The sequence below is a fragment of the Sceloporus undulatus genome, chromosome 1 (assembly GCF_019175285.1).
Source record: "Sceloporus undulatus isolate JIND9_A2432 ecotype Alabama chromosome 1, SceUnd_v1.1, whole genome shotgun sequence".
Taxonomy (NCBI): domain Eukaryota; kingdom Metazoa; phylum Chordata; class Lepidosauria; order Squamata; family Phrynosomatidae; genus Sceloporus; species Sceloporus undulatus.
The window spans coordinates 240050988-240071188 of NC_056522.1; the positions used below are offsets into that span (position 1 = coordinate 240050988).

The 20201-nt window shown below is 39.3% G+C and overlaps 2 protein-coding genes across 3 annotated transcripts in view; one reads left to right on the forward strand and one right to left on the reverse strand.

Moving 5' to 3' along the window:
- Nucleotides 1-20201, reverse strand: part of SEC22A (SEC22 homolog A, vesicle trafficking protein) — a 1054631-nt gene that overhangs the window by 769920 nt on the left and 264510 nt on the right. The gene's annotated exons all lie outside the window — the stretch shown is intronic.
- Nucleotides 1-20201, forward strand: part of SEMA5B (semaphorin 5B) — a 558977-nt gene that overhangs the window by 402344 nt on the left and 136432 nt on the right. The window contains 2 exon segments of the mRNA XM_042445089.1: nucleotides 7155-7217; nucleotides 16396-16501. Coding sequence (XP_042301023.1) covers nucleotides 7155-7217; nucleotides 16396-16501 — 169 coding nt within the window.

Genomic DNA, 20201 nt, shown 5'->3' on the forward strand with positions numbered 1-20201 from the left:
CCTCCTTATTGTTTATATTTTGCTAAAGTAGATAGAAGAATTACTGGTGTGTTAAGACTATTGTTGCTTGGATCCTTGGGTGGAATGATCCACTATAGACTCCTGTGGATGATTGTGGACCTTGTTTTCTCAGCCTAACTTACCTTATACACTGGTACCTCGGGTTACGAAATTAATTCGTTCCCCCATTCCCTTCGTAACGCGAAAATTTCGTAACCCGAAATAGCTTTCCGTTAGCGCTGGAAGCCTATAGCATTTGAATTTCGCGCCGAAATGAATTTCGTAACCCGAAAAATATTTCGTAACCCGAAACAGTTTTTGCCAATCCAACTTTTTCGTATCCCGGAAATTTCGTAACCCGCGCATTTCGTATCCCGAGGTACCACTGTAAATTTGGGCTTTTTTAAAAAGAACACCATATGAGGTTCTTGTATAATACACCAGGTTCTTGACAAAAGGAAAATACACTTATTTGATAAGTAAATAATGGAGTTGAAAGGATGAAACTTGTAATCTTGAAGTGAGGACACGTTTACCCACATGACCAAAATATGGAGAGAATTTCAGACTGTATTATGGCAGCTGCAAGATTAGACTCTTATAGCCCTCTTGAAATGTTTTGAGGGGCTGGTTATTTTGTGAAACATTCTAGGATAACCAGTTGTCATATTCTGGCTAACATCAGTTCAACATCTGGCTAACACAAGCTTCAGCAGGTTCAGAAAACTTTATTCAGAAAACTGAACTTGTTCAAATAATAGCAATGTTGACAGGACTGAATCAGCTGTTGATTACACAATATATTAAAAGCACAAGCAATTCAAACATTTTCTGATTCTCACCCTTCATTTGTCATCAAAGCAAAACATTCTTTTTCCCAGTACTACTCTTCCTTTCTTCTCAATAACAAGCACTGAACTGACCTTGACAGCTTGCAGCGCATATTTTCTCCCCTCACACCTGCTCATTAGCCAGCTCCAAAGAAGATAAACAATCTTTCCATCCACCATCACCAATTGTGTAGTATAGCCTATCATCCAGTGTTACAAAGCATATACAGAATATATGGCTACCAAGCATGGCATGATCAATGTTCCTGATACCAACTGAACTTCTCATTTTTCATTCTGTCATGTCTATTTGACAAAGTTCTCGTTTTAGAATTTTCCTGATTAAAATCATGCAACAGGTCAACTGCTCTTATTTCCTTTGTACATAGGAAGTATGAAGTTGGTACCTTGGTTTGCTTTCACCTCAAGACAAATAGCAACTTTAGGGAGAACCTGATTTAATCAGGGAAATTGTTTTAAAAAGATGGTTAAATTCCATCCTCTGGCTCTGCTATCATGACTTAATTCCTATTCACCCACCCACCTCCTGCCAGAGCTTGCAAATGACTAGATACAAACAACTGGTTACTGGTTATTAATTCCTTTCACCAATAACAAAAATATTAATTACATTTCACTTTAACTGTAATGCAATAAAGGATAGTCTTATTCTGTTTGAAGGGTAAATAGATATTTCTATAGTTTCATAGTTACTTCAATACTTTTTGTAGTTGTGTGAATATGGCCTCACTCAGTAATGAAGGAGAAAAATCATATCTGGCTCATGTTCTGTGGAGGATGTTGTGATAATGAAGTGAATGGGAAGTGTGGGTGTTCTGTACCACAGGTGAACAATCTACAGCATTGAAATAGTTAAGTAACAAAGTAGTTTGCATTCTACTCACTTTCAAGAAACAGGAAAGCACATAGTCACTTTTTACAATGGCAACTATAATGGTAGCTAACTAAATTTTAGGTGCCCATGGAAGTATAACTGTAAATACAGTCACTCCTCCACATTTGCAGGTTAAGCATTTACAGATGTTATTACGCGGGGGATCCGTTCTGGACCCCCCCACCCCCGCATAAGGCAAATCCCTCAATAGAATGGAGCTCATGGTTGCGGTGGCGTGGCGCGTGTGCATGGCGTCCGCACACGCTATTCATTTAATAGTGACGCGGCTTCCATGTAAACAGGAAGCTGTGTATGGTGCACCTGTGTATGGAGCGGACGCACTGTACTCGCAGATTACTATTAACTGTTGCCTCCACTGCTGCCCTATGCAACTTTTAATAGGGGTTTCGATAACACCAGGGAGGATATAAAATAGGAGGTGTGGCTAAGCCAGCCAGGCACGCTTTCTTTCTTTTTTTTTAAATAATTTTTTTATTATATATCAAAACAAACATAACATACAATAACATACAACACCACCTTATATACATATTTACAATAATATATTGCATCTTCTTCTTGATGTTCCTCACACTTACAGCATTTCTTATGAACTAACCATACATCCTTGCTCCATTACATCTCTCATTTCTTTAATGAATCAAAAACATATTCTTCTCTTCTTATCCCTTTTCATTATTCCTCCTTATTTTACATACAAATTATGACCATAAATGTTTTAATTTTTTCTTCTATTTTTTCCAATTTGTCTTCAGGAAGTTATCCACTGTTTCCCACTCTTTACATTCCTTATCTTTGTTTTTCATCATCATAGTCAATCTGTCCATTTCTTTTAATTCCAAAACTTTTTTTTACCAATCCTCCATATTCGGTATATTCTTATTTTTCCAATTTTTTGCCAACAGGATTCTAGCTGCTGTTATCAAATTAAGGATAATTCTCCAATATTTTTTTTCATTGTTGATACCCATAAAGGAGGTCATATTTAAAAGATACATTTCCAGAGTCATGGAATATTTTATATTGAATATTCTTTGTATAGCCTCATGAATTCTTTTCCAAAACTCCTTGATTTTTGAACAACCCCACCACATGTGATAGTACGAGCCTTTTTCATTTTGGCATTTCCAACATTTGTTTTCGCTTATATTGTATATTCTGGCGATTCTGACAGGAGTGTAATACCACCTATTAAAGACGTTCAAATAGTTTTCTTTTAAATCCTGTGCTACTGTAAACTTTGCAGTTTTTTCCCACGAGTTTTCCCAATTCTCCAATGATATCGTATGTCCCAATTCCTGTGCCCATTTAGTCATATTCTCTCTTACATTTTCTTTTTCTAATTCGTATTCCATTAATACCTTGTATAACCTAGCAATTTTCCCCTTATCTTCTCTCCAAATTATTTTGTCAATTTCATTATCCCTTTTCTCAAAACCCTCTGTTGTATTATCTTGTTTAAATTTGTCTTTTATTTGTAAATACCCAAACCAATGTATGTCTTTTCCTTCCGCTTCTATTTCTTCTTTAGACTTTAATTCCATTTCTCCTTTTTTATTTACCTTTAGCAAGTCTTTATATTTAAGCCATTTTTTATTTCTTTCCCACCTACCGAAAAAGGCCTCCTGAGTGGAGACCCATAACAGAATCTTATGATAATATCTTTTTCTAATTATGTTCCATATTTTTAACAATGGTTTACGTATTTCATGATGCACAAAATCTATGTTAACTTGTTGTTTTTGATACCATAGATAAGCATGGAATCCAAATCTTGTATTTACAGATTCTATATTTAATACCCTAGGGTTATCTATTTTGATCCAGTCCTGTATCCACATAATTTCACATGCCCAAAAATACATCTTCAAGTCCGGTAACGCACATCCACCTTTATCATTTCCTTTTTTTAACATTTGTTAGTTAATCCTAGCCTTCTTTCCTTTCCACAGGAACTTTTTTAACTTCTTTATTCCATTCTACAAACACTTTATCATTCATTATTATAGGTAAATTTTGATACAAGAAAATTATTCTCGGTAGTATACTCATTTTAAAGGTTGCCACCCTTCCCAATAAAGAAATTTCCCTGCTATTCCAGCTCTATAAGTCTTTTTTAATTTGTGTCCAAACATTTTTATAATTATTTTCGAATAATTCTACATTTTTGTTTGTTATCCAAATTCCCAAATACCTTACCTTTTTACTATCTTAATTCCTGCTTTCACAAATAATTCTGTTTCTCTTTCTTTTTTCATATTTTTTGTAATCATTAGTGTCTTTTCTTTATTTACATTAATGCCCAACATATTTCCGAATTCTTTTAATTCTTGTAGGGTGCCTTCTATACTGTTTATAGGATCTTCCAGAATTAATACCATATCATCGGCATAGGCACACAGTTTATACTCATTTCCTTTTATTTTAACTCCCCTTATTTTGTTATTATCTCTGATTGCATTATTCAATACCTCTAAAACAGTTATAAAAAGTAGCGGAGATAATGGACAACCTTGCTTCGTCCCCTTTTCCACCTGTATCAGATTTGTCTTTTGTCCATTTATTATCAGTTGAACTTTTTGGTCTGAATATAATTGATTTAAATTCTTAAGACACTTTGGTCCAATACCCATATTTTTTAATATTTGAAACATAAATCCCCATCTCATACTGTCGAATGCCTTTTTGACATCGACAAATATTAGTGCCACCTCCTTATCTTTCATGATGGAATAATATTCTATTGTATTTAATATTGTCCGTATGTTGTGTCTTAGCTGCCTTCCCGGAAGGAATCCATTTTGATCCTTATTTATGATATTATTCAAAATATCTTTTAATCTGTTTGCTATTATTCCCGAAAAGATTTTATAATCTATATTCATCAAGGTTATTGGTCTATAATTTGACATTATCATATTGTCCTTACCTTCCTTTGGTATGAGTGCTACATTTGCGATACGCCATGTGTCTGGAATACCCTCTTCTACTATATTATTAAACATTACATTTAATGCATTTATAATTTCCCCCTCAAAGGTTTTATAGAAAAGAGATGTAAAGCCATCTGGCCCGGGCGCCTTGCCCTCTTTCAGTGTTCTTATAATCTTTATTATTTCCTCGTTTTGTATTGGTTTTTCTAGATTTTCTATCTGATCTTTTGGTACTCTTTCTACTTTCTTTTTTTCCCCAGATATCTTCTTATTTTGTTCTCTACATCAATTCCCTTTTTATTTTCTTTAAATATATCTTTAAAGTATTCTTGAAATACTTTCATAATTTCCTCTTGTCTAGTTATAATTTTCTCACCTATTTTAATTTTATTTATTCTCTTCTTTTCTCTTTCCTTTTTTAACTTATATGCTAACCAACGACCTGTCTTATTTGCTCCTTCGAAATACTTCTGTCTTATTATTTTTAATTTATTTGCCAATTCTTCTGTATTTTTCTGCTGCATTTTGTGTTTCAATAGCATAATTTGTTTCTTTATTTTGTCATTATCTTTATTGTTCGCTAATTTATCTTCCAATATTTTTAATTCTTGTTTATCTTTTTTTTCTGCTTCCAATTGTTTTCTTCTCATTTCTGCCCCCCTCTTTATTAATATTCCTCGTACCACAGATTTAAAAATATCCCACACGGTCTTACTTTTTACCTCTTTTGTCATATTTTCATTAAAGAAAAATCTTATTTCCCTTTTCATTGATTCAATAAACCCTTCGTCCTTGATCAAATTCTCGTTTAGCCTCCAGCTCCACTGATTTTTGTCATTCTGTATTTCCAATGCAATTTCAATTTGATTAGGGTCAGACAATAGTCTTGGTGCTACATCCATTCTCTTTATGCTTGTTAACAAATTTTTAGTTACCAAGAAAAGATCTCATCTCAATAGAGATTCATATGTCCCTGAACAAAAATTAAATCCTTTTTTATTTTCATACAAATGTGTCCATACATCAACCAATTGCAATTCATCCATCATTTCAAAGCAAGAATTTGGTAGTTTTCCTTGATTATTTTGTATCTTTTTCTTTGACCATCTGTCCCTTTTTGGTAGCAATACTCCATTGAAATCCCCAGTAATTATTAAATTATTCCCTTTGCACTTCACGAAATCTTTTGTCAAATTTTCAAAAAAAACCCTTCTTGTTTTCTAATGGGGCATAAACATTGATTATTTCTATTTTTTCCTTGCCTGTGTTTACCTCAACTGCTATATATCTTCCGTCTCTGTCTTTAAATATTTCTGTTGCATCAAATTTTCTATTTATGTAAATTGCTACACCTCTTCTTCTCTTTTTTTCATCTGTAGAGCAATAGAGTCTACCTAGTCTTGGGTTTCTTAAATACTTTATTTCACTACTTCTAATTTTTGTTTCCTGAATACAAATTATGTCCAATCGATTTTTTTTCCAGATAATGATATATTTCCTGTCTCTTATGATTTTTGTTTAATCCTCTGACATTAAATGATCCAATATTAATTTCCTTCATTTTTCAATTATCTTGATACTTGTATTTGTAGATACCAGCCAGGCACACTTTCAATTGCATACTTGCTTGCTCACTTGGATGGGAATGGGGTGAAGCAGTGCAAGTAGGGAAGGTGTGCATGTTCCCTTGCTTGCTGACTTACTCGGGCGAGCAGAGAGAAGGAGCTGGGTGTCCCCTTTCTCCCTCCACCTCCCAGCCTATCCCCTTCCCTGCCATCCAAGTGAGAGTGAACTAGTAGAAGAATGCACAGCCAGGACCAGCCATCCCTCCCATACAAGTACTTTTTGGTTTGGTTAAATACGGTTTGGGGCAGGGGGACTAGAGATTGTCACAGTTTTTCCACTTTCACAGCAGTCCTGCTCTCCTAATCCCCTAGGAAAGTCAAGGGCCAACTGTAATTGCTTTAAAAACATTTTAACTGTCCAAGCTCAGTTGTTAAGTTTGAAATCCAGCAAGATATGGCAATCTGTCATCTCTGATGTGTCTTCAAATCCCTGAAATCATCATTGTTAAAAGCAACAGGCATTCCACACTTTGATATATGCAGTGTGGCCACTATGCTTAAGTTTCAAAGCATCCTGCATTCCCGATACTTAGAAAAATATGAAATCCTTTTGGAAAAATGCTGATCATTAGAGCTAGTTAAAGCTGAATTATACTGTGGAGTTGCATTTATGTGAAAATTTCCAAACTGTTTGTTGCCATGACCCCTAGCGGGTTGATTTCTTTATCGATTACCTTTTCTTTGTGCACAGCAAGAGTGATGCAAACAACAAGAGAGCCTGCCACAGTGTCTACTGCAAATTGGCCAGCATAGCTTACTTTTAGATGTCTCCTTGTTTCTCCAAATGCGAGTTGGCCAAAAAGCAACTGTTCATGTATTGTTATATGACTTGTCTGTTTTGGTTCCCTAGGCAACAGAATGGGGCTCAGATGAAGACACCAGGAGATCCTGTCAGAGCAAAGGAAAAACTGAGGCAAGTTTCCCACCTACCTTCCCCTAGATACATGGAAGCTACAGTTAAAATTACAGATTCTTAAACCACTTGGGAATATTTGCAACAAAACATCAGACATCATATGTTTGAAATTCTGCCACCACAATAAATACATAAAATTGGTACTTTTCCAAGATTCACATCTACAATCATTTGGTTGCATTTACATGAGAAGTAAAGCTAGTCCACTCCAAAAGGAGGTACAGTTTGATCTAAATCAATGAACAGAATGGTATCAGACCAGAAGCATTTTTTTCAAATTTAAAAAATGTGAAACAGTTTATGCTGAAGTCAGATTTACTTACATTGTTTAGCAGCAAGTTCATGAAATCTCAGCCATGTATGACTTTCGCTTTACTATAACTGAAGAAAAGCAGTTATGTACTTAAATCAAAGGTGGTGAACTGATTTGTGACAGGTCTCGAACAGCTACTGTTCACACTTGGGCCTCCCAATGTCATCTTGATCAGACGTGTGTCACTGACCTTTGTTCCATGCCACTTATGCCCCTCTAGGTAGTCCTATCTCAGTTGGATGGGATTTTGTATAAATACTGACAAAGAGAATCCACACAAGTGTTCCCAGTGTTCTTCAAGAGAAAGAGCCATATGTATTTTATTTAATATTATTTTTGCCATTTTTCATACTAGTTTCCAAAAGTGAATAAAACTGATTGGGAACATATACAGTTTATGTCTTTATGGGGCCATAAGAGAAGTGTGACACACATATTTGTGTGTATATGCCTTCAAGTTGGCTGCTGACTTATGGTGACCCCATGAATTTCATAGGTTTTTTGGGGCAAGAAATACTCAGATTTGGTTTTGCCAGTTTCTTCCTCTGAAATATAGGCGGGTTACAGACCGCCATAAAGTACACACTCCGCGTGTACTAGGGTTAGGAAGGGCCGTATTAGGGTTAGGAAGGGTCTTACCTTCCTCATGGCCTTTCTCCATAGTACACGTGGAGCGCGTCATAAATGGCAGTGCCCATCCACATGGGAGCTGCCATTTTGACGTCTTGAATGCATAGCATCTAGACGTGTCGCTGTGGAAGTGATGCTGCGAGGGCGCACTTCGCCCCTCGCGGCGCCACTTCCACGTTTTGAAAAGGAGCACCATTTCGGCACTCCTTTTTCGCTGCGCCGGGAAGCCTCGCAGTCTGGCCGCTGGAGCTTCCCTCCGCAGTGAATGGCAGCAGCGGGAAAATGGCCGCTTGAGGGCGGTCTGTAACCCGCCATTGTCTCAATGGCATAAATGGTTACTGTGTGAGTCCTCTGCAAATATTTGGGATTAATGAATAAATAATTTTTGTGCATTCAGTCTTCCCAGCAGTCTTTACCATTGCTGACAGGAACAGCAGTGCAGGCCTTTCTTGGGACCTTTTTGATTTGTGCCCTGCATTTGTAATGAGTCATTTGTGTGTAGCAAGAAGCCACGTTGTTCTCCCAGGTGTAAGCATAGCTCCCCCAACTCCCCCAATCAACTCATTGGTTTCTCCTGGCTTGGAACTATAGGTACATCCATGTAAATCCAGCAGAACAGCTGCACATTATCCCTATCTATGTGGGCTTGAATACTACACTATGGAGATTATCACATGGAGGCTTACTGTTGCTAACATATGGCTAAATTGTCTAAAAACCGTGATGATGTGATCTCCAATCGCGTTTGTTTCTCATGATTAACTAATCAAGGAGGCATCCCACTCCTCTCCTGTCATCAAAGTGTTCGTGCAGCACCCATTTCTCCAATAAAGGAAGTCATAATCTTCTATGACTCCGAAGACAAGGATCTTATCACATACAGGGCAAACGTGGTCAAAACGTCATCCAAACATTGTGGAAGCATCAGGGTCTGATCATGCTTCTAAAGTGTGCTTCTAAAGTGTAATTGAAGCTTCCCACTATGGAATTGTCATGGAATCATTAGTGGGGAAGCGATTTTCTGAATAACAGGATATCCTGTTATTCAGAAAATGGCTCCTCCTGGCTTCCCCGTGAACGATTCCATGATGGTGCTACTGCAACAGTTGGATGATGTTTCGATCACGTTTTGCCCTGCGTGTGATAAGGTCCAAGCGTTCAAATTCCCACTCAGCCATGGAAACCCACTGGCTAACCTTGGGCAAATCATGCTCTCTCAGACTCAGAGCACAGCAAAGACAACCCTCTTCTGAACAAATCTTGCCAAGAAAACCCCAGTAGGTTCAATTTAAGGTACTATAAGTCAGAAATGACATGAAGGTGTACAGCAGCAGCAGCAGCAACAACCATGTGGTTCTGTAGTCTCTTTCTAGTCTGATGCCCATTCATTGTACCATTTTACTTATCCAGTTCCCTATTATGTGGTCAGCTTTGTGTTCTTACTCTGATTATTTGTTCTTCACTTTTTTGGATATAAGTTTCAACTTGTTCATACCTATCCATCCTGCAGCCTCTTCTTCAGATATTAGTTTATAACTTCCACATAATCTCTGGGTGAAGCTGGTGAAAATGTGAGGTGGAACAGAATATTGCCTGTATACTGGTGTCATTTCATCCCAAACCTCCAATTTATTTCACCCAGTATGGAGAATAAAGAATTTGGTGCCCTCAAGGTAATAGTTCAGAAATCAGAGAGAAAACTATGGTTAAAGATAACAAAAAGTGATTGAAAGATCCAAGAGGTACTCTCTTTTTTTTTTTTTTTTTGTCCCTTTTGTGGTGTAAGTCCAAGACAAGCAAAGTTATTTCTGTACTCTGACTAGGCTGAAACTGGATTAGAATGAGTTAAATGCTCAGGCTCATCCAAGATTACCTGGAGCTGAAAAGCCACCACATGTTCCAGCACCTTTTCCAGAAACTGCATATTTGACACAGGGTAGTAATTATTTGAAACCATTGGGTCTAAACTACATTACTCAAAGAGTGATCCTCACTATTGCCTCATTCAGGCAATTGGCAACCACATCTTCCTTCCAAGAGGAATTAACCAGATCTGAAGTCCAGATATCTATACCAGACCAGGTTGGTAATCACAATCCACTGGAGAAGAGTCCAGTGAAAAGTGACAGGTCTCAGTCCTCAGTCCCTTTTTGCTCACTAGTGACATGTGTTAGCTTTGATGCCACTGCCATTGCCTCTGAGACATCCTCTGCCAGTGTCACAGTGTGCCACCCAGTAGTAGTTACCCACATTTAGTCTGGCTCCTCAGCAAAAGCCTGTCTGACATGGGATACCCTACCAGCAGCACTGCTACCATCGTCATAGCCTCTTACATCACAGGATCATGCAATCACATCACTATGGAAAAGTAATCCCATTGGTGAGTCCTCTTTTAATCAGATTGTCATCTTAGCTCCTTGCATGCAATTGACTCTCCTTCTGAGTTGACCTCCTGTGATATATTCAAGTGGAACACCACACTCAACTTTACCTTAAACATGCTTTTATATATTTGTTGCTTAGTTTGTGATTTTAAATATTTTTCATCTGTGGCTCAAACCTTGTTTGTTGCAAGGTTTTTAGTTGCTATGTGCTCTTGGGAGGAAGGGAGCAGTTAGAGTGAATGTCCTGCTTGTCCCATCCACCCATCTCTATCCCAAGTTCCTTCTTTCTCTTCCTTCCATGTGGCTCTCTGGCCTTTCCAGTTCATCTGGCTGGTCACCATCCTGAATATGAAAAGTAAGATGTTTTAAACAATATCTTTTGTCTTGCTGCACTAAGAGACTTCCTTTGATTTTTTGACTTGGGAAGATGTCATAGAATCATAGAATCGTAGAGTTGGAAGAGACCACAAGGGCCATCTAGTCCAACCCCCTGCCATGCAGGAACTCTCAATCAAAGCATCCCCGACAGATGGCCATCCAGCCTCTGTTTGAAGACCTCTAAGAAAGGAGACTCCACTACACTTCGAGGGAGTGTGTTCCACTGTCGAATAGCCCTTACTGTCAGGAAATTCCTCCTAATGTTGAGGTGGAATCTCATTTCCTGGAGCTTGCATCCATTTTTCCGGGTCCTAGTCTCTGGAGCAGCAGAAAACAAGCTTGCTCCCTCCTCAATATGACATCCCTTCAAATATTTAAACAGGGCTATCATATCACCTCTTAACCTTCTCGAGGCTAAACATCCCCAGCTCCCTAAGTCGTTCTTCATAGGGCATGGTTTCCAGACCTTTCACCATTTTAGTCGCTGTCAGCTTGGGGGGGAAACCCCAATCATCTGTTCGAGACAAGACAGACAGTGGATCAGGTTTTGAGCCCTGTAGAAGTGCCTTTTCCAAATGGCTAAACTCCCTTCCTTTCCTTATTCATTGTGGAATGCAGTGCTAGTCCTCTCTGTCTTCCCTAAAAATGGCTTATAAGCTTTTGCAATAAAGAGTCTCACAGACATTAAAAACAAACAAGAGACAGAAAATCATTAGTAAATCCTGTTTGGTATCTTCTGCACGCCAAGAGAAGACAGCTTGGCTGGGACACTGAGCAAAACTGATTAATGAAATTGTTTGTCTAAAGAAATAAATATAAATATCCGAGAGCATGTTAATAACAGTGTTTTGCAGCTTGCAAGGTGTTCAAAGAAAATTAGGACAGACGGCAGCAAATGCATTAAAATAGTTTCTCTGTGCTCCTGAATTAAATTTCTTTGAAAAGGCAGAGTGGGAGTCTGTTTTCCTCCCACTTCCAACTAAGTCTATAAGCAGTATTGTTTTCTTAAGTTTTTATTGTAGTCAGTTTCACTGGGTGTAACTGACCTGCAACAAAACATAGGTCACTGAGAAGCATATAAAAACAAGTACCTGACTTGTTAAGCTCTAGTAGGGTAAAGATTGTTGTTTTTGTTTTTGTTTACAATGGGAGACCCATTAGTTTCCAGGTATTGTTGCACTGTAGCTCTCATAATCTCCCATCCTTGGCTATGCTGTCTAGGGATGATGAGAGTTACAATCCAACAACATCTGGAGGGCCAAACCTTTCCTACCCTTCTTGTAACTAAGTGGACATTTATTTATTCAATTGCATTCCCCTTTCCCAATCTGTACTTTCTTAGGGATTTTCTTTATTACTAATCCTGTATTATTATTATTATTATTATTATTATTATTATTATTATTATAGTTTATTTTTATAGCGCTATATTTTTTTTAAAAATCAGATACAGTACTGTCAGTATTACGTTACCTATCACTCTTTCTCACATTAAAGAGCATGATTCATTGGTTTGACTAGGATGCATTTTGCATTGTGATACAGAGGCTCTGTACAGTATGGTAAAACGATTGAGACATTTAAAAAACCAAAAACCAGCAGCAAGTTCTTGTAATTGTAAAGAACAAGTATCTAATAAATTGATATTGCTTGAGGGCAAGGAACATGCAGACTTTCGAGAGCTTTCAGTGTTGTTTCTAATATCCTGAAAATGTACCTCTCCTCAGAACTTATGTAAAATGAGGGAGTACAAAAAGAGGTTCTTGTGGAAGTGGTAATTATTTAGGGGTGTTGCACAAGGCTCCACAATATGAGCTGATACAGCTTGACTTGACTTTTTTGTATGCATGAAGTGATATACCTGTTTTATGAGTGTGAACCTGTGTGCACTTACAACACTTCATCATCAATTGAAATGGAGATCTATTGAAATGTAAATGTAGAGATCCTATACTAAAGATGCCATATTTCAGTCTCTGAAAAAGCTTGAGGCATGGCTTAGACTTGGAAGCTAGATCCCTGATAATAACTCATATCTCTTATCCGTTAGTATTTTGTGTATATTATGTATTACCTAATACAAAATACAACCACAAATCCTGCTTTTGCATGCGTAGTGCAACCAACAGTGTTTTTTTTGAGCCTTCTACCCAACCAACACACATGGGGACTGGGTATACTGAGAATCGTTCTATGTGATATGATTTGCAAGGGACATTGGGTTCTAAACGCACTAAAGGAACCAGATCCTGCCTGTTCTTGGAAGCCAAGCAGGGTCAGCTGTGGTTAGTACTTGGATGGGAGACTGCCACTTAATACCAGGTGCTGTAGACTATATTTCTGGGGAAGAAATTGGCAAACCATCTCTGAGTATTTCTTGCCTAAGTAATCCTTATGGGGCTGTTGTAAATCAACAGGCAACATGAAGACACACATACATTGGGCAGTATAAATCAAATTTACCTATTTTTTGGCATTTAAGTCAGGTATCAGTCATTACATGTGCAAGCATTAGCCTGCTTGGACCACTGCAGTTGCAAACACATAGGCCATGGACTCAAGCCATGCATTGGCCAAGACTCTGATAAAATCATATGAATGGAAGCAAGTCTGTGGTAAATGTTACCTAGCATGGGTCAATTTTTCTTATATACTAAGTAACACGATGAAATGAGGCCCCTGAGTTCCTTATCATGCAGAGATAGTAAAATTGCTGCTGCTGCTGCTGTACACCTTCAAATTATTTCCAGTTTATGGTGACCTTATCACAGGTTTTTTTTTTGGACAAGATTTGTTTGTGGGTTCAGGGTCGCCTTTGCCTTCTTCTGAGGCTAAGTATGACTTGTCCAAGATCACCCAGGGTTTTCATATGTGAGCTGGGATTGGAACTCTGGTTTCCAGAGTTGTAATCCTATGCTCAAACAAACTCTTAAAACTTCTAGTTTTACAATATCCCCAAGTGTTGTACAGTATATCTAAGTTATTTGAAGGTACTATGTGAGCATGTCAGGGTACTATCTGAGCAAGTTAGGGCCATCCTAAACCTTTTTTGGCCCTATAAGTTCGTTGGCTTACATGGCTTACAGTAAAGTTGGAGGAAAGTCCACTGGAGAATAAGATTGCAAGAATTCAGCTCCAGGCACATAGGTTTTTGTTTTTCAAGCTCCATCTGATAGACCCATGTACAATAACCCACAGTTTATCTATTTCTGAAAGATAATGTGCTCAGTTGCCAAATCTGAAGCCTTGCTCTAGGCTAAAGGGAATTTAAAATCTGATCCTTGTGTATCTGATCAAGACGTAATGGAACTGAGAAATAAGGTGTATGAAGTATCTCCAAGGAACATGATGCTGTTGACATGCACATTGTGAGTGTTCCCAAGGCCTTTTATGGCAGTTCAGATCTGTTCAACCATTTCTCTTAGGATCCTTGATTAAAAAAACAGCAGCAGCAAGGGCATATTGGTACCTTGTTTGCAGAGAGCTTTGCTGAGATGATTTCAGTATCATAAATAAAAGGAAAGAATGTTGTCTTATGACTCAGGAATTGTTTTTCCTTCCATCCATTATGGTTTGGGATACTTACATTGTTGCAATGTGAAAATTAGATCTTTTGGGAAATGTCAAGCATCATGAATTTTTTTGTGGTAGGGAGATGGAAACTAGGGTTTTGGTCAGAAGAAGGAGATGGGTCTTCAGCTGCAGGCTACAATTCTAATACACAGTTCTAGTCTCCAAAGAATGAAGAGAAAATGCAATTTAAAAAACAAAGATATTTCTGCATGTGTTTAGCAAATTATTTTTTCAACTATGATTGAGATTCATTTTTTCTAAAGTAATCACATAAACCTACAGTGCTTTATAAATAAAGTTTAATAATAATAATAATAATAATAATAATAATAATAATAATAATAACAACAATAATAATAATAATCTGAAATACACAACCAGTCGTTTTTCCAAGCTGTAGTATATTTGGGTATGATTTCTGTTTTTTACCTAGAACTGCAAGCTATGGCTGCAATCAGATTTCTACCAATGGTGAGCAGGAGAGGCTAGAAGACAGCATATGAATGCACAATTTTACAGATTGTGAAGAACAATATCCACACCAAAGTTGGCTCTGTTGTTATTGATAGGGTGGACAAGAATCCTGTTGGGCTGACTATAGGAGCATTACTCACCATGTCCCTTTGGGTAGCAGTTGAAGCATCACCGTTCTGCATGTTGCTTAAATTTTACTGATTATTATTATTATTATTATTATTATTTATCAAATTCTAGTTTCTCAGTAGTGAAACAGACAATTGAAGAAAATGATTGATCTTCATGAATAAAATATGCTGAATTTTTTTTTTTTTTTGCAGGTGATTGTATGTTATTATGCCACACTTTGCCAATAATCTAATTTAGTTTTATAAAACATATCACACATGGGCTGTAAGTTTTTACACTTTCCAGGATCACTTAGAGCTGAATAGCAAACTCCTCAGCTAAGACTTCTGGTTTATCTTTATCTTCGTCTACACAGCATCTAGACTGTTTTCACTTTAGCCTCACTACCGTGTTCATTGTAATGTCTTGGCTCTTTTTCCCTCAGTTGGTGGATTATGTCCCTTAGGAAAGAACATAATTTATGTGATGCCCCCCATGAACTTGCCACTACTGCCATTTAAAGTAAACCCTCTCCAAGGCTGGATACTATTTTGCAATTAGAGTGACCAGAGGTTTTTTTTTAGAGTGATTAGTAATGGTGATTAATAATAATAGCAGTGATAATTTTGTTCTGTTCTGTGTTCCATTTAATTTGAGGATTGGAGGACTTTCAGGTTACTTGTCTTTTCCACAAAAGCAGATACAGTACTCAAAATCCTAGGAATCTCTCTTCCACTTCTGTGATATTACTAGTTGTCACTATTGGCATAAAGCTCCAATTTGAGAAATACAGCACTGTGTATCATCACTGAATATGCTATGCCTTGATCCCATTAGTGTTCAGTAACATTAAAGGCAGATTTTTAGAGAAGGGGTGGGAATTATATGGTTCTCAAGATGTTGGATGCATCACCCATCACCAGACTTCTGAATTAGAATTACCACTGCCTATGTCTTCTGGAGCTTGGTTATATTTACTCAGTAAGGGATATTTGCTAAACATTTGGCATCCAAATAATAATAATAATAATAATAATAATAATGTTTATTTATATACCGCTTTTCCAAATTAGATCAAAGCGGTGTACAACAGGAAGTACAATACAAAGGCAAAATAAAACATAACAGGCCTCTCTCCCCCTCAAGATGGTGGTCGGAAGGAGGGCTCTTAGTGTTTCAGGCCAGGCCTTTCTCCCCCTCAAGATGGTGGTCGGAAGGAAGGCTTCTAGAATTAAGTCCCAAGGAGTATCAACACATGCTAAACTGACATTGTTCATCATTATTTAAAGTGTCTTTTCTATCTCTGCTTCAGGAAGAATGCCAGAACTACATTCGTGTTCTGATTGTTTATGGAAAGAAAATTTTCACTTGTGGCACCAATGCATTTTCACCAGTGTGTTCCAGCAGACAGGTAAATTGTACTTCTCTTTCATTATGAGTGAGAGGGCAATATAAATGAATTGTAAGAAAATAAATTGTTTATTATAAATGGCCAGCTTTCATGTTCATCAGAGCAGAGATGAAACAGCAAAGGCAAATAATAGAAAATTAGTATTATTCTAAAAGAACACTGAAAGAAGCCTAGCTATATAGTAGAAGATATTACAGGAGAAACAGCAGCTAGAAGATACATGGTATGTTACATTGCCAAGCTAGTTAAATGCAGTAATACATCAAATGAAGTTATCTTTTAGAAAATGATGCATAAATGATGACATTATTAAGTACAAAACTTAATTGTGTGGATGTCTAGGTGTTGGCCATGAACAGATATGCCTTTGCAGAGCTTGGGTAAGTGTGCCAGCTACACATGTTCTTGGCCATGATGATACACATCTTAGCTACATCATACCTGGTTTAAGCTAATGTGCCATACATAGAGCTGCATCAGTGACCAAAACCCACATTATATGATAATAGCTACTACATATAAGAAGCATGTGGTTCTCTGGCTTCCAATTTATTCCTGGATTCCTTTCAAAAGCTGACATGAAGATGTTAAACCATTTGAACTGTTGTTCCAGATTCTCTTATAGCAATCTGCCCACCTATTAGACTTTCAAGAGAGATCCTTCTATATCAGAGTACTCTTGCATATTTAGGACCAGAGAGAGGACCCTATCAGTGCCTATGTCAAAGATTGCTCACTCCATCCCTCCCTAATGCTTTTTTTTTTGGGGGGGGGGGTCAGGTCATTCAAACCTGGGTTTAAAATTCATGTCATATCTTCAGAATATTGACAATAGTCTTTGTTTCTTAACTTTTTCAAATTGGAAGATCAGAACTTGATCAGAACATTAGGGAGTTTGACTGAGTGGAGGACACACTGGGGTTGTTGCAGTAATGTGGAACTGCAGTTGTAACTTGGAAGGAAAAGCTATGGAGATGAACAGGAAGTGGGAAAAGAAGAGAAAGCAAAGGGGTGTCAGAATCTGAGTCACTCAGATTTCCTGCCATAGTTTATTGATATATGCTTTGCCTGTTTGTAGTATCTTAATGCTGAATTTAATTAGTTTTACAGTATTTAAATAATATTTATTGATTAGTCCGTGGACCGTCTCAATTTTCCCGTGGGCCGTCTCAAATTTAATTAAACATGGAATGACGGGATGTATTGTCACAAATTATTGGTGGTGTTGGCTGTTGACATTTCTTCAGATAGTTAATGAGCAGATGCAAAAACCCACAAACTTTTTGCCCCCAAATTCCCTATAGGGGCAGTAGGGGACTTTTCACCATGTTTTAAGGCCCCTTGGGCCATTTTATGGCCACGTAAGGCTCTTTTTCACTTGCAGTTTACTTCCTCTTTTTCTTTAAAAAAATTCCTTCAAATGGATCTAAAATGGCCTGGGACACATGGCAAAAATGCCTCCATGCCCCTTAATTTTTGACCCCTTGTGGGCCACAGAAATTGCTCTGGGGACTGCATGTGGCCCTTTGTCCACCACTGGCCTACAGCTTGAGGTCATAAGGGACTTTTTGGAGAAAAGAACAACATTATTTTGTAGAGATAGCATTTATCATTTTATAAAGATCATAAATATGATATGTTTAGACCAGAACTTTACAAGTTCTTTTTTTACTACAGACCTTGCATTCAGTAAATTTAGCATTATCCAGGGCTACCACAGTATCAGCTGGGGCTTGGTTCCAGAAACACTCTTGAAAAACAGTCTGTACATGGTCAAGTTCCATTAAATACAGCAGAATAATAAAATGATGTCACCTATATAAAATGGCAAAATCAAGTTTGCTTTTTGGAATTTATATATTTTTAAAATGTTGTCAAACCATGGATGGATGACTCTGTGCATAAAGAATCCATGGATATGGAGGGACGGCTGGAATTTACTGTTTATACCCATGTATAAGCAGGATGTATATAGGATTTTGGGAAGGGGGGTCAGATGCGGCTGCACGTGTACACCACAGGCGCGTGCGCCATTCATTATATTGATGGAAGGGAGATTCCAGAGCCCATGGACCCCCCCCCGGCTATGTCCCTGGTATAAGTCTAGAAATTGTAGTGAAAAAATGACCCCAAAACCATGCATCAATGTATCCATGGGTCAATGTATATAAATATATTAGTACATGTAAGTATGTATGTAAGTATGTAAGTGCTGTACTTTAACTCATATGGAATCATTCTATTCTCTGAGTAGAGTAATAAAAATTGAGAGCTTAGTCCTGAAGGCACCTAAAACAAGCACTGACTCCCTTCTACTCTCTCATCCATTCATCCTTTACGGCAGTGGTTCCCAACCTGATTAGTTGGGAGGCCAGGTAGGGGCGGGACTTTCGGTTGCCTACAAGCCCCAGCGGGCTTTGTGGCTGGATATTCCGCCCCTTCCCGGCCTCCCAATCAATTAGGGAGGCCCCCGGGGGAGAAGGGGTGCAACTTCCAGCGGCAAAGCCTGCTGGGGCTTGCAGTCCCGTCACCTTCTTCTCACGGTTGTCTAGCAGCCATCGGGAAAAGAGGAGGAGGTAACCCCCTGTCCTTTTCTCCCCGTGGGCGCCTGGCGGCCGTGGGAAAAAATGGCAGAGAAGGTAGCCCTGCCCCATCCCTTTCTCCCTGTGGGCACCTGACAGCCATGGGAACAAACAAGTGAAGAGGCAGCCCCGCCCCTTCCCTTTCTCCCCGTGGGCACCTAGAGGCCACGGGAAGAAGGGGGAGGAGGCAGCCACGCCCCGTCCCTTTCTCCCTGCGGGCACCTGACAGCCACGGGAACAAACAAGCGAAAAGGCAGCCCCGCCCCTTCCCTTTCTCTCCGTGGGCGCCTGGAGGCCACGGGAAGAAGGGGGAGGAGGCAGCCCCGCCTCATCCCTTTCTCCCCACGGGCACCTGGCAGCCATGGGAAGGAAAGGGGGAGGAGGCAGCCCCACCCCGTTCCTTTCTCCCCATGGGCACCTGGTGGCCATGGGATAAACATAAAGGAGGAGGCAGCCCCGCCCCACCCCTTTCTCCCTGTGGGCGCCTGGCGGCCGTGGAAAAAAATAAAGGAGGAGGCAGCCCCGCTCCACCCCTTTCTCCCCGCGGGCGCCTGGCGACCGCGGGAATAAACAAAAAGAGGAGGCAACCCTGCCCTGTCCCTTTCTCCCCGTGGGCTCCTGGCAGCCGTGGGAAGAAAGGGGGGAGGAGGCAGCCCCACCCCGTCCCTTTCTCCCCGCGGGCACCTGGCAGCCATGGGAAGGAAAGGGAGAGGAGGCAGCCCCGCCCCATTCCTTTCTCCCCATGGGCACCTGGTGGCCGTGGGATAAAATAAAGGAGGAGGCAGCCCCACCCCGTCCCATTCTCCCTGTGGGCACCTGACAGCCACGGGAACAAACAAGTAAAGAGGCAGCCCCGCCACTTCCCTTTCTCCCCGTGGGCGCCTGGCGGCCGCGGGAAAAAATAAGAGTGGAGGCAGCCCCACCCCATCCCTTTCTCCCTGCGGGCACCTGACAGCCACGGGAACAAACAAGCGAAGAGGCAGCCCCGCCCCGTCCCTTTCTCTCCATGGGCACCTGGTGGCGGTGGGATAAAATAAAGGAGGAGGCAGCCCCGCTCCACCCCTTTCTCCCCGCGGGCGCCTGGCGACCGCGGGAATAAACAAAAAGAGGAGGCAACCCTGCCCT